Source organism: Andrena cerasifolii, chromosome 1 (genome assembly GCF_050908995.1).
Source record: "Andrena cerasifolii isolate SP2316 chromosome 1, iyAndCera1_principal, whole genome shotgun sequence".
In the NCBI taxonomy this organism is placed as follows: domain Eukaryota; kingdom Metazoa; phylum Arthropoda; class Insecta; order Hymenoptera; family Andrenidae; genus Andrena; species Andrena cerasifolii.
The window spans coordinates 17124103-17140189 of record NC_135118.1 but is presented as its reverse complement, the minus strand read 5'-3'; the positions used below and the strand labels follow the sequence as shown (position 1 = coordinate 17140189).

At 37.0% G+C, this 16087-nt stretch overlaps 1 protein-coding gene across 5 annotated transcripts in view; it reads right to left on the bottom strand.

The window, feature by feature from the left end:
• Window positions 1-16087, bottom strand: part of Tsp26a (Tetraspanin 26A) — a 76145-nt gene that overhangs the window by 15118 nt on the left and 44940 nt on the right. For 3 of the 5 annotated variants that reach the window (XM_076810065.1, XM_076810047.1, XM_076810073.1), the window contains 6 exons: window positions 13183-13303; window positions 10024-10097; window positions 9234-9308; window positions 8803-8901; window positions 5051-5179; window positions 4788-4838 (listed from right to left, as the gene is read on the bottom strand). In XM_076810065.1, coding sequence (XP_076666180.1) covers window positions 4788-4838; window positions 5051-5179; window positions 8803-8901; window positions 9234-9308; window positions 10024-10097; window positions 13183-13303 — 549 coding nt within the window. Of the gene's footprint in view, window positions 1-2188; window positions 2300-4787; window positions 4839-5050; window positions 5180-8802; window positions 8902-9233; window positions 9309-10023; window positions 10098-13182; window positions 13304-16087 lie in introns of all 5 variants that reach the window. The other 2 variants (XM_076810057.1, XM_076810039.1) reach the window with 1 other exon arrangement.

The following is a 16087-nucleotide window of genomic DNA, read 5'->3' as shown; positions in this document are numbered from 1 at the left end:
AATCTGTGCCACCATTTCCAAGCAATACAGCATTTATTCGCTAAGAGCTCGCGGTTTCGAACCGGCGGTGAGCATTTAACGTAGAGGGGGCACGTTTCCCAGTGATCGTTTCTCGCTTCTTTCTTGCCGAAGGCGAGAGCGAGATGGGACGAGAGCGTGTCTATCGAGGGGATCGGCAGGATAGGAGTCAGCCAAAAGTGGTGGGAAGAGCGCCGAGCTCTTAACGTGTAGACGAAACCGAGCTGTTAGCGAATAAATACTGTATCCAACGACCTCTCATATTTTAGTCACTTCTCAGCATGTATTCATTACACAACTTGCTATTTGGTTTTAATTAATCAGCTGATTAGTTAGAAGTCACCAGGCAGCGTAAATAATTATTTTTGGGAGCGTTCAAAGAGCGTAAGTAGAAAAAAGAGCAAGAGTACTCAATCTTGCAAAAGTTAACTAGTTTCAGTTAGTCGTAGCAGCACTCGAGTTGTAATTAATTCACAGGAGCAATATGATTTCTCTAGTCAATTAGAAGTAATTAAAAATTAGGGGCACGACTTCCGTGGCGCGCTATTTAAAATCTAGGCGGTTCATCACAGGTATGCGCACTCACACAAAAAAAAATCATATAGACTTGTTTACAAATATTTTACCATTAACAATACAGTTCTTTAATGTAACATACCTTCTTCTTTTTTCTTTCACGTTCCTCTACTACTTATTCTATATTTTCTAAATTTTTATTCTAAATCTCGCGAGAGACTAATGTCCTTTCAAATATTAAATGCAATCTTCAACGACAAATATTAATGGAGAAGTGAAAGTAATAAGGGCTGCCTTGAAAATTATTTCCTGGCATTTGTTACTGTTGCATCGTTTAGTATAAGTTACTTCAAGGGGCCAAAATTGGTGCGAGACCAAGGATCGAAGGATTGTAATTTAGAAACCTAAATACGTATCTGAGCCAGAAACGCAAAAACGCGTTATTGTGGCTTCATTTCGATTCGTCTTCCTATACCCCCAACTGTTGGTGTAACTGTAGTCGAAAAATACAAAAGTTTAACAGCTCTTGTGTAAGCGTTCTTAAACGATGATTTACCAACTGAGGAATTACTGAGTTTTAATTAGTAAAATTAAAATGATTACTTGAAATGAAAATAATGTTTCTCAGCATGGTTAAAAGTCTTAGTGTTTACGTGTTTGCATAATAAATATATTCAAATGCATGAAATGAGTCCATCGTTCTTACGTGATGTCAAAAGCACTGTTAAAATTACTCGGAACATACACCAGTAAAATCATATTTAATAAGCGTCAATAAATAATAAGCATCTTGGTATATTTATTGTTAATGATGCATGTGAACGTACACCTATGCGTGTCTTCAGTATGTGAGTGCATGTACATATGTATGTGCCGCCACGAGCTTGATCGTCTGATATTTTAACAGTAGGGCCAGAAGTGAATCCCCAAAATTGATATTACACGTGTAGAGAATTTTCAATATCTGAGTACTTACTACTGAGTACTAATCAGAACACAAAAATAAGGAATGAAGTTACACGTGGCGATCTTGATAATTTCTTTTGAAGGTAAGGAAATTAGGAAGGCAGTTTCTCAAAACTGCCATTAGAATCCAACCAAATTTCTGGAGGAATAAATTTTACTTGATCGAAGTAAAAGTTGTATAATACCTAAATAATAATCATAGCATATAATATTGCACGTGTGCTTAGGAAATTATTTATTTAGTCAGAATATTATTCTGGTACCCCAAAACCTGCAGGCGCCCCAGCATTTTGCAATTAATTTTTTGCAGAAGGAATTTCCGTATCTCTTTACCGATTGTCTGCTAACTTTAAGATATCCTGTACAGTTACGCGGAAACTGGAGCTTCCTACAGTGTGACTGCAGGCCAATCTCAATGCAATAATTCATCTCGATCTTGTACGCCAGCAATATTGCAGTTAGAATTTTTCTAATTAGCCAAATAAACATTTGTCAAGAAATCTGGCAGTTCGTCCTTTTCGTGTGTCGATTAAAAATTAGCCACAAATACGAATACGTGACACAGGATAAGGATTGATATCGATCGATGCCAAAGCAGCCCCATGAACTGTGACAAAGAGCAGTGTATTGTATAAGGAGAAAGTTTAAAGCCTTCCTTCTTTTCCGCGGCACGTTTCAATCTATCTACCTGCAGGACCATAGTACTGACAACAGTACCAGCGACAGGTACGAGATTCAACTCTAGCCATTCCTCGCCTGCCCTTAGACAACCCCTCTCGAATATACTCCTCTCTCCAGTCTGCATTTCCGGGGATAAACAGACATGATTTAAGAAAACGGTGACGGAGACCTTCGCCTCGGAAATGTGGAATTACGTTGTCGTGTCTGCACTGTGCCGATAATGCGAACAAACATCGGTACCTTGACTTTACTACTTAGGGTCACTGTGTGCCCCGCCACTGCGTCACGTTCGAAAGTTCTCCTCTCGCATCAAATGTTTTTCGCACTATAGGTACGTACATATTGTGCAATTTTTCTTTTGAAGGTAAATAAGGTACCTCTCGCCGGCAAATGAAACGAACAAACGAAGGGAGAGTTAAATTGAAAGGAAATATTGGATAGCACGAAGAAGCAGCAACATAAAACACTCGAGATATGATTCTGGGTTAATTGAAATTATAATTACGAGGTTCGCAATTAGTTTCCAGTGGCTCGCTGTGTTTGGACCACTTGTCAGGTGTTTTTTTAAAAAAAATTTTAATAATTATAATTATATGTGCAAATTGAATCCAACTGCGCTGCATTGCTCGATGCATATTCTCTTCGTGTCTATTTTGCTATGGTTTCTCAGTAACTGGTAAAGAATTTGTCAAAGTATCGCGCAAGGGAGCATGACTACTTTTACCCTTCCTGCCATTCTACGCGTGTAAACGGTATATTAATTACTGTCGTGCTTAAAACGTTTCTCATTCCACCAGCTTTCGGGATTCTTTTCAATTTCGTGCTAAACTCCAGGAGAAAAATGATAATGAGAGGGGACGTTGGACGGTGACGGTTTCACGGCGAAAACGTAATTAGCACGGGCAGATTCTCCGATAAGGCTCCGTGCTCTTAAACTCGTTATTATATTATAGTGGCAGCGATGTGCAGCTTATAAAAAAGTTACGATCACGATTTTCATCTGGATCAGCGGAATTGTATTAAAAGATATGTCACGAAGTTAATTTTTTATCGTAAAATTCGAGTTAAAAAAGAATTTCTTTATGTTCCCATATCGTCCACTCGGAAAGAGGAAATAGAGTTTGAGAGGAGCTGCATTAGTTGCTCGAAGGTCTTTTACTCCCCACAGGTATCTAAATTTGATAAAAAAAATATGTTTCCACATTTTTGTTCCCCAATTTTAATGTCCCCGAGTTCGCTGTAATTCTTCCATTCTGTGAATATAAATGTTTAAATACTTTCAAGCGGTGATGTGCATACGCCCACAAAATTGTTTGCTGGCCAAAAATATATTCTTACAGTTCCCGACTGTGGGCTTTGATTTTGTATTCCAGGTCCGCTCTTATCAGTCATTTTCTCCTTAACAAAGTTTCACAGTGTCCTGACCTCGATCGTTTTTACTTCCACCCGTAGACGTGTAATCAGATTGCTCGTGCAAAACTACCCTCTGTAACTCCTATCTCGAATCTGAACTCGCGATTGAGTGCGCCTTCAGAGACAAATTATTCGCTCGCCCGGAAACACGTTCTCTTCACGGTGTATTAAGACATTAGCCCAGCGAATTGCCAGTTCGCAAGTAGTAAATGCATTAATCACGGTCGAACGAAAGAGGATCGACGTGTACGGAGAAGGTACTACGGAAATTAACGAACCATTCCGTCCTGCGTTTTTGCCGAATGAATTTTGCCTTTTGGATACGCGAAGGGGTGTAACGTGTCCTGCGCCTTATCAACGAGTGTTAGTAGGTGAAGTGTAGAAACAGTTAACAGAAGAAATGAATAAGTGAAATTGTAACAGAAAGGATATTGGCGAAGTAATAGCAATTGAAATATTTCTTTGAAACGGATGAGAATCTAGCAATAATTTCGCAAAACAAGGGGAAACCCTAGTAGCACAAAATATTGGTTAAATATTTTTTTCCAATATCAAAAAAAATATTTTTTTAGTCACACTTTTTAATATGAAAAAAAAAGGTTGAATCAAAATATTGTGTGCACATGTACAGGAAATGAGAAATAAATGTTTAGAAAATATGAAGTATATATTAATATTGATATTAATAATATTAATAATATCAATATTATTATATTAATTTATATTATTATAATATTTATATTAATATTATAATATTAATTTATATTATTATAATATTTATATTAATATTATTAGTATTTATATTAATATTATTAATATTTATATTAATACTATTAGTATTTATATTAATATTATTAATATTTATATTAATACTATTAGTATTTATATTAATATTATTAATATTTATATTAATACTATTAGTATTTATATTAATATTATTAATATTTATATTAATACTATTAGTATTTATATTAATATTATTAATATTTATATTAATACTATTAGTATTTATATTAATATTATTAATATATATATATTAATATTATTAATATTTCTCGAAATCCTTAAGGAAATGATTATAGACGTATAGGTAATTGGAAAACGACTTCTAAAAAGAGCTTTGCAAACACGACAAGTAAAGGGCTATCGCTAGCTTGTCGAATGCAGTAAGAAGTTCACAAAGATTTACTTACGTAGCTAGGTTTCCTAACGTCGTAGCCACACTGCTTGTTTTTAATGATTTCCTGGAATCACCAAAAGAAACACTTCAGGAAAGATCGACAAGTTGAGTGTGCATTCCGAATGTTAAACTGAAATATAATGAAACTTCGTACAATGTGGAGGAACAGGCAATACTTGCATGCAATTTATTTCGAACGGGTGGAATTGAATATGAAAGAGAGCAAAATAGAAGATACGTATATAGGGATGTGTTTTAAGAAACTTGAGAAATTACGTTTGGTTTCCGTTTACAACAGCTAAAAGGCACGCCGCAGGCTTCCCTCGAACCAATGTCACTCGACGAACAATTGAAGTAATTGTTGCGATCCCAATCTTTAGGACCCTCGATGCCACAACACTGCAACTGCGAAACCGAATAAATCCCTAATTTAATATACATACATGTCGAAACTAAATTTTCGTGGGAGGGGGAAAAGCAGTGTCTAAGTAAGCAAAAAGTTGTTTAATATATCCGTACTCGTATTTTCATATCGCGCATACGTATAACAAGTCACAGATATCAATTTACAGGGACTTAAAAAATTCATTCTGAAATGAAAACGAGAGAAAAAGGAATCCTTGATTTTATACACATAAATCTCTACTCTTTACTCGTCACTCAATTAGTTTGCTACAAGCATACCGAACAATAAGAAGATATGTAAGAGTTTAGGAGCGAGAGAGGAACGGAAGTGTAATGTTTCGATACTAGATCATCTACTGAACCCCGAAACTAGTCACCACTATTCCCACTGAATTGCTATCGCGGAGTGGATGAGCCGATAGCTCCACCCACTTCCCCATACCCCATTTGCGCATGCGCAATTGCAGGCCTCGCTACTGTTCGGTACACCTATACGAATCCAAACTCTGGCCAGCTTTTTCGGTCTGGGCCCTTAACACATTCGCTGCGGATACCTCAATATAGACGGCATATATTTTTTCAACTATTTTTGTACAATTCAAGACACGCCGATGATTATATTTCGTAGTAGTCGTTTATATGTCGCGCCGGGCGAAGATCGCGTAATTGCGCCGATGGGGCCCGAAGTACTCTCGGACCGATTCGTAGTTTCTCGGACCGGTTCGCTGCGGTGAGCAGCAGGAGAGAACAGAGCGAATCTCCACTAGCGTGAGCGGACGACGATAAAACGTGCCCCGATTATATCTAATTATTAAGTTGTTAATACCCAATATTGTGCTCTATCTAATTTATTATTTATAACAAAACACGATACTATATATTAAATAAAAAACGGCTATAAATAACACCCGCACTGAACATTTCTCAAAATCAGTAATGCGTGCTCTTTCAACGTTTCTTGGTCATCGTCCGGCATAAGTACATATATATTGAAACAAGCGAAACCACCGAATAGCGTCATCCGTAGCGAACGTGTTAAGGTAAATGTCGCAATACCTGGACATTTAAGGTACGGCGGAAACGCGATTGAGAATTTTGCAGTTATACAAGTCGATGTATGGTCAGGTTTAAGGCCGTTCCGGGATTTCACTGTACCAGTAAATAGACACGCGAATAAAAACCTAGTAAGACCTTTAATTTTAATCTTGCAATCAAAAAATAATACTACAAGGTACCAGTTTTCTAAAAATGTATTAGTTGTACCAATATACTAAACATTATTAATAATATTCGCTTAAGAAAAAGTAGAAACTGTTTAGCAAATCAGATAAGAGCAATACTAAAATCGTGTAAACTGGAGAGTTCAAGAAAAATTATTTTTATTATGAGTGTTACAAGTTTACTAAAAAAAAAATATGTACATGAATATATTTTATTAAATATTTGAATAATTGAATAAAATAGTTATTTTATGGACAAAGCGAATATTAAATGTAATAATCAGTATTATTTACACTAGTGTCCAGGTATTGGGACATTTACCTTAACACAGTGTTTCTCAACTTTTTTTGGGTCGTGATCCCCGTTTAGTATATTCAAATAATCTGCCCCCCCCCCCCCTTATAAGGCAAAGTAAATTTATTAAGATAAAGAAAACAGATTAAAAATAGGTATTTCAGAATATAATTCTATCTTAATAATATTTAAAAAAAAAGCTGTAGCGATTTCCCAGAAAACACTTCGCGACCCACAGGTTGGGAATCACTGTGTTACCATATGAATCTCTAAAAGAATCTCTCAAATGTTCTGACATTCAAATTTCCCCGAGTTTATCGTGCCTCTTCTGCGTCACATATTAAGCATTTCATTAATCTTCCGCAAATGGAAGCAAGCGAATCCCGCGAGGCTGGTCAGCGGAGAGCAAAGAGGAGCAGTGTAACTCTAATGCTGATAGGGTTCCCGGAATTGTGGCGGTAAGCTGCCGTTTCTATTGAAATCTCGTCAACCACAATTGGCTGGCCAACCATCGATTAACGAAATCTACTACGAATGTATGTACACGCGCTGCCTAGACCTCGCTGAAATGGCTGCAACCAGCAAACGAGAAATGAAACTGAATGCCATAATTACAGAGCAATCGCTTTTTCAGCCATTAACGGGGCATCGATTCATTCAGCAGATTTTTCCCGATGTATTATTACCACCGATTTGAAGTGCAATCGGTGTTGGTACAGTGGGTCACCATTAAGTTTCGTAACACGGTCATGGAACACTGCTACCTTCCAGTTAAGGATAAACATGTGTTTCGTAGGGGTAGAAAAATATCCCGATGGGAGAAATCGCGGTCCACTGCCTAGGGTGCAAAGTCTTCGCCACTGGTCATGAGCAAGCAAAAGTGTCATAAGCCTCAAAGTAGGGTTCACTAGCTTTATTACACGGCTGCGCCGATATTTAGATTCTGATTTTATGAAAAAAAATTATTTTTATTTTGTTTCTGTGAAAATAGCCACATTCGTCTGGATTAGGTAGATATAATGAGCTGGGACACATTTCGTGACCCCTGAGTTTACCGTTCGAAAGTTTTTAGACGACGGACGAACACGCAAACACTTTCTGCTTTATATATTGAGTCACAAAAACCGACTTTTGAAAAAAAAAATGGTTTTCGAATACCAGTATTACAACAAAAAAAACCGGATAAACGAGGTTTTCGAATTTTTACAAAAAGAAAATAATTAAAACAGTAAAAAATGTTTATACTTATTTTAACGTTTTTCAGTTCATTTAATATTTACGAAATTACAAAAATATAACAAAAGTAAATATACTCTATCTATACAAAACGAAATAAATAAGAAAAAATCTAAATGAACTAATATCCGTTCAAAATATAAATTATAAATCTTTATTTCATTTAGTATTCTTGTTCCGGAAATATGAACTCTTGAGGACTAGATTTACAGTGAAGTTTTACAGCGATTAAAAGTCGAAATGTTAACGTTTTTAATTAAATAATTAAGTAATTTTTTAATTCTAGTCCCCATGGAGTGTAGCCGCTAGAGATAGAGTGGCGAACCTGTAACCCACTCAGGTGATGTAGAAACCAAATGTGTTCTTCCTCAGTCATTACAGAGAGATGCACATGTTTAGTCAAATTTCTACGCCGCGTGCGGGACTCTTCTAGTCGCATCTCTTAACCATAGTCACCGAACGCCTATGGGCGTTCCCCGCACATGCTAATATTCTTTTTCATTTGTTATGGAGAGGAGTGCCCTGTGTCTCGCCACTGGTTTAGGACCTCCCGACCTACCTTCAGCAGTTCTGATTCGTCAGTGAAGCAAACAACAATGTATTTCTGCCAATTCCGATATTAATTTGCACTTTGATTAAAGTCGTGTAGGAATACAGTATTATGAAAACTTTGCAAAAATCCGTAGGCAACGAACGATGTGCGCTTTGCACAAAATGACCACAGGAATCACGTTTGTGAAGTAGGTATTTGTAAAAATAATATGTCTCTTGTAACAGCGTGTTTTTAAGCAATTAAAAGTTGGCTCGTCGACAAGCTTTTCATTGTAATTGGAGAATTTCAATGACTCCAGCGCGGGAAGTATAATACGTACCCAATCCTCTTGAATCCAATCGATGAGATTCTGTTGGTCAGGGTCCTCCCTGTAATGAATGATGAATGCTTGGAAGCCCCCAGTGGCTTGTGACTTTATCTGCATATCGAAGTAAAATATTATTTTTAGCTGTTTCAGTCACGGACAGCTGACTGTCTGAAAACTTGTCGACCCACGTTACGAAGTGGTACAGATTGTATTTACGAATTCACAGACAGCAAGTTACTAACGACCAAGCAGTGAAATATTAAATGAATGGAAACCAGATTACCCTGTTCGCGAATGCTGATTTGAAATGATATATCTGACTTTCCTCGCACAGATTTTTAGGCACTTTATATTCTACAGTTCCATTAAATAAACGACCAAATTGCCGATTGAAAATGATAGTTACACGTACAGCAAGAAATTCACGTGTGTGCGCAACGTACCCAATCTTTGAAGATGAAACCTAACACGCCAGCTGTCATCTCCATTAGAAGTAGTAACGCCAGAAATATCGCATACTGAAATAAATGGATACAGGGCGGTATTTTAAAGCATCTCAATTTTAATAAATGAAATTCAAAATGATATGTTCGATTCAAAACGAATCATCGCGGGGTGGAAGAGTTGAAAAAGTCCCTATGCCGACTTTGCTTAAATGAGATATTATAATACGTTAACAAAATAATTTGCGATAGGTGGTAATACCATGGAAAAGTATTACTTCGAAAAAAATCAGTAAACTAATTAAAAAATCTACAATAAAAATTCTCGTACGAAGCTTCGTTTTTAGGGAAAATTAAATTACAAGCCTGTGTTTGGTACGAGTAAATCTAATTGCCAATCGTGGATACGAATTAAAATAAATATAAATTGCAGAATAATTTTTCGAGTGGGGCTTTATTTTGCGGGAAATCATCACTGACGATGGAACCGAGCGTACAATAGATTTACTGTCAGCTTGTTTTTATTTATCTGTTTATAAAGAAGGTATTCACATTGTTCCTTAACTACCCCCTACCCCCCGCCCCCACAAGTTTGAAATTTCATTTCAATGCAAAAAGAAAGTTGGAAGAGACTTTTGTATTTCTGTGCCAGCGCGAAGACGAATGCTTCGGCGCATAGGTATCGCTTAATGCTTAATGAAACGGAAACTTGATTAAAGTTTGAAGTTTTAGAAGTTATTAGGCAATTAAAATAATCCACAAGGACTTTATCGAACTCCAAAGTACTTACTGCTGCTAGGAGGCACGTATTTTCCCTGAGTGCACCGACACACCCCGTAAATCCAATGATAAATGTTACTGTACCTGTAAAGGGAAACACTGTAAGACGAGAGCATGCTGCTCCGCTATTAAAGTAACGTTCAATCACCAAAACGCCTGATTATATGCATGACAATATTAGACAGTTCTCGCTTTTAGATAATTACTTTTAGTTAATACCTCTGCCATAAAATTGCTCGACATGGGAGCAAGAAGAAATTTTAAGATACTTACGCTTCGTATATAGAGTGGAATATTCAAACAGTACACACGTGTTCCTCGCCGTTTGCTCATACGAACCAATAATAACGAAAAATGCTCAAGACTTATTTTATAACTTTAACGCTCTGACTGGCGCCGGCGTGTTTTCACGCCGAGGGATTCCTATCCTCTGCAAGATTTTTTCGAAAGTATTGTCCAACAATCTCCGAACGTTTGCTTCAAAACAGAACCAAGCCCGAAGTTCAGGGAACTACAGGGTGTCCCAAAATAATGGGCAATCCGAAACATGCAGTCTTCGTGCAAAAAGACATCGAAATGTCCTTTACAATTTTGAGATCCCAGGCTTCGTTCTCGAGATATTAACGGATGAAGTTCCGGGCCGCGCAGCTTAAAGCCGAGACAGCTGCGTGCGGAGAGCTAGTTTAAACCGTGAAAATGAGTCAGCCCGGTCGGCTCTACTTACTGTCTGTGTGGGTCAGCAACTACGCGCGCCTCCTGCGAGTGCGTGGGAGCAGTTGCTGCTCCGCGCTCAGCTGTCTCGGCTTTAAACTGCGCGGCCCGGAAGTTCTACCATTAATATTTCGAGAACGAAGCCTCGTATCTTAAAACGGTAAAGGACTTTTCGATGACTATTTGCTTCAGTGTATTGCATGTTCCGGATTGTTCCGTAATTTTGGGACACCCTGTATATACCTAGTTTAGCAAAGTGATAAACAGAGAAACATGCAAGTGGAAGGATCACTTTTCCTCATTTTATTATCATTGATTCCTCAAAATCATTTATTCTTCTCGTGGAAGCATATATTTTGTTCATTATTAAATTAATGACACGTTAAAGCGAGTTAAATAATATACAAATGATCTGGAGAGATGATTAACGAAAAGGCTGTCGTTTGATACATACGTAGTAACTTTATTTACATATTTAACTCACCGTTCAGACAATAAGTACAATCTCTAATGTAAACGACCAGCCCTGCTCGGTTTTCCCACGAATGGAAACTATGACGATTTCTTTCTTCGAAGAACGAATTTTAAAAAATAGAAAAAATAGGAAACTGTATTCGTTAAAATTGTACCAATTACGCAATTCCGCCCAGCATTGTAAAATATGCATAAGTTTCTACTTAAGAAACCTTCCACCGTAATGCTTCTCTCGTTAAGCTGAGCAGCTCTCGTTATTATCACTGATTCATAAATGTACAGCTTTAAATCCACCACTCTGTTATGTACATACACGAACATACGAAATAATAATTTTTTGTCAGTCATTACTACCCATGATTAGCTTTGGTATCGTTTGGTCTATTCAGTGAATTCGCGGGTGATGTACCAACTACGCCTGTCCGAAATGAACTGAACTAGCGAGAATGGGTTTAGTCCACTATGTTCATTGAAAACTTACCGCTGAAACTGGATTATACAAGTACTCTGACGAAAACCAGACTATGTTACAGTTACTGCTAATGAATGACCACTAACTATGAGCAAAGTTTGTACATAGTGAGTGCTATGGTACGTACAGTCTAGAGTCTATGTAGTTTACACCTGACGATCAGCTTAAGTTCAATGGATTACGTTCCTATTTAAGAACTAATTTCTAATTTGCTATCTTGCGAAAAATCGGATAGCAAAACAGGTGCGGCGATACCTGCCCTGTGTTCGATGGCCGAAATTTCACAACGATGCAGGATTTCTATCCTCTGTTTCCGTACTGGTTCCCGAGAACCGTGACACCTAATTTTCATCTTGCTTTTGGAAAATTTGGGGATTATATTAGGTTACTAGTAATTGGAGACGCAAACAAAGGAAATGTCAACAATAAATTCGGTCACAATATTTTCTGTTCGGGAATTTTCTACTGCTATTAAATACACACTTATTATAACCAACAATTTATTTTAAAAAAACCCACTGTAATCGTTAAGTCTTTAATTTAAAAATGTAAAAAATGTGACCAAATAAATTTTACTTGATTTAGAGATGGAAATATAATGTTGGATACTAACAAGCGAACATCCCGAACCTGGAAATTCAAAAAATTCTGAAACCTCGTGAATATGTAGGGAATTTCCCCCCGATTACATCGCAATTTTTGTTCGCTGTCTAAATTCACTCTAAGGGGGTGTAATTAACCCCTGAAAATCCGGTTATTTCCCGATTTTCTATTATAACTCCTGAACTGTAAAATAATTTGTTTACCAAACGACAGATCTAATTAAAAGAAGTAATTTTTGTCTCGAAACTTCTTTTCTATCTCTTACATTTCGCGAGTTATAACACAAAATCGGAAAATAGCCGAATTTTCGGGGGTTAATTCCACCCGCTTCGAGTGAATTTGGGCAGCAAACAAAATTTGCGTTGCAATCAGGAGGAAAGCACCTACATATTCACAAAGTTTCAGAATATTTTGAATTTTCGGCTTCGGGATCTTCCCTTGTAAGTAGATGTGATTTTTTTCGAAATTGTTACTCGCAAAGATCTTTATAAAGAGGTTGCATTTTGGATCGATCGTTAACCAAATATCCACAAACACTGGCAACTCTGTAATATTAAGCTCAGATAACATTTTCGAAATTATACTAACTATGAAAGGGGTGGTAACATTTCAATGAGGGTTCGTTTCAAAATTTCTCGCAGTAGAGCTCAGGATTATCTGTAAATATTCGTAGTTATGGAACTAAATCCAGCGTGCTTTGATATAAAATGACTCACACGACTCGCATGACTCACAGCGATGTTTTTTTTGCGCGAGTCGCAGACCAGAAATCATATAAAATTGAAGGAGTGGTCAAGTGCCTTTGGTTTCGTACTTTCTCGAAGCACGTGAACAAATTCAGATTTCAGCGCGGACACATGGATTTTAAAAATTAAAACGAATTAAAACGTAACACGAATCCCCACTCACCGACTAGAATGAGAATAAATGCTGGATCGAGGGCAACATTCGTGAGGCGGGACAAGTTGTTAAATGTGTCCTTTTCAGTCCATGCCCACACACCCACCGCCATGATGCCTAAACCCAGCCACTGAAACCAAACAAGAGGAAAAAGCAGATTTAAAAACGAACATAAACGAGAGCACGTTCGTCTACACAGGGAAAGCTTTGGTAATAATCATAATTGTTTTCGGAAAATCGTGCCATCTGTATTTCTGCTTCTCTTCTTACAGCTTATTAACGGTACTTGTTGCCAGCATCGTAATTCCAAGTGTTTTTGGTTTTTGTTTTCTTACTTTGGCAAGTAATCAATACACTGTCCGCATGCGTCTAGACGTGTTTTACTCTCTTCGTAGCGTTACGGTGAACTAAAACTTTCGTTCTACGATTAATACAAAGAATATTGACCATTTTTGCATTTCCACTGGCCGGGAAGATTAAATAACGAGCGCAGAATGTGATACGAATTATTTTCACGGAAGATGTCGAGAGATTTTTCAGTGAAAATTGGGAACAGGCTGAAAGCTTCGGTTGATTTTTTACTCTCTCCAAGTCACTTCATATTATTAAAATATATGGTCCGAAGGAATTAATGTAGATTTTTAATTGAAAGTACCATCCCTGGAAATATGGACGAGGCCAGGTTGATTTGGAAATTCCAAATCTTTTCCTCAAAGTCACTGTTTTTAATGAAAAATTAACATAGGCACGTGTTTTTTTTTTCCTTTCAGTGGGTCAGCGGGGGTATGCACTTGTGTCACGTTGCAGGCGTTAATTAGAATAAAACGAAAAGAAGAGAAGCGATACAAAGATATAGAAAGAACACGGTTAGACTTTTAGTACTACTTCTTTTAAAAAATTGAAGGAAAGTGAATATCAATGTTGACTTCAGTAAATTTCTACGAAGGCTGAAATGAGGAGGTTTAAAAAATTCTGAAAATTAACTGGTATTATTTTTACATCGATCCGAGGTTAGAACTAGTGTGAAATTAGAAGCCAAAGATTTAACTTCGAATATTGTTATTTTTACCAACAACGAAAATTACAACGTAATTGTACATACATAGAATTCTGACAGAAGCATTGTCTCAGTGTTAAAATTGTTTTCAAAAATAAGGCTACCCGAAAATGTCGTTTAAATATCAACGACCCATTCCACTACATGTTTCAAAATTTTAACATTTAATATCCTGAAAATAGCACGAGATGGGAGTCGAATTTTCCAACAATAACATTGTACGCGTTACATTCCTATTTTGAACTCAGTGAGATTTCAGTACAAAGCAATTCCCCAATTTAAATATTAAATACTTGAATACACAAACAGTGGTTAGATCTGGGTTGGACTAAAAAGGGAACATCCCGAACCCGGAAATTCAAAAGATTCTGAAACTTTGTGAATATATAGGGAATTTCCCCCCGATTACATCGCAATTTTTGTTTGCTGCCCAAATTCACTCTAAGGGGGTGTAATTAACCCCTGAAAATCCGGTTATTTATCGATTTTGTGTTACAACTCGTGAACTGTAAAATAACTTCTTCGCCAAATGATAGACCTAATTGAAAGAAGTAACTTTTGTCTCGAGACTTTTATTCTATCTCTTACAGTTCGCGAGTTATAACACAAAATCGGAAAATAGCCGAATTTTCGGGGGTTAATTTCACCCCCTTCGAGTGAATTTGGGCAGCAAACCAAAATTTCGTTGTAATCAGAAGGAAATCCCCTACTTATTCACAAAGTCTCAGGATTTTTTAAATTTTCGGCTTCGGGGTCTTCCCTTGTAAATTAAAATTGGCGCTCGTTACATTTTGAACGGACATGCAGCATTCGTCGCAGTACAATTTGTATTTTCTAATGTAATCCAGAGTAAAAAAGACACGCGCATTTTGTAAGTTAGAGAGAGTCCGTAAAAGCGAGGAAATAAAAATAGTTAATTACTCTTTACACCGGTTGATCGTCTGCTAATGCGAGGGAGGCGGGACGCCCTGCATCGAAGCCCGTTAATCCGGCGCCTATTGTTCTCGCTGGCAACGTCCTTAGCGGGCTTTGTTAATCCGCGAATGTCGCGTACAACGAGAATAATACGGAGATACCGAGAAGGAAAACGTTAAGACCGTCGTCTCCATTTTGATAATACCTACTATTAAGTTTATAGCCCCTGGTTCGTCATGAATTGCTAAAGCGAAGGACTGAGCCAGGAAGAGTAAAGATTAGTGGAGGGGATGACTTATATTGCAAAAAGAAATGAATTAGTAAAAATTGAAGGCAACCTTAGGCGATCGTTCTTTGATCGTGTACACGTGTATTATAAAATTTGTTATATAATTATTTATGCATAGCATAATTCTATTTATTAAGATAAAGTAGATAAAATATTTTATGATGCGAATTATATTTTACATTAGTACGGAATCGTTCTAAAGGTACAAAATTTAATTAAACAGAGTCTTCTTTCGTTCTATTTATCTGTGAATATTTATGCCAATTAAATATTGTAAACTGAGATATTATTTATTACTGAATTTAATTCTAACTGCCGCTGATTAACGATATCTTGATGGCGTTCAAGCAAAAACGAATAAACGCCGGCTAAAAACGGAGCGGAATAAGAAAGCATAGATAAGGAATGGCGGAGCATTAATGACGGCGTTTCATAGATCACGGAGATAAATCTTGGCGAAATTCTCCTATGCGATTGCAATATGTCGTGATCAAAACTTTGCCAATGAAGATAAAGCCTCCAGAGGTAATAGCAGTAGAGTATAATCATAAGGAAGGAACAGTGAAAACCACTAATGACAATTAATACTAGTAATAACTGCTAATAACAATCATCCCAATCTTTTCGATCGGTATTAAACTTCTCCCGCATTT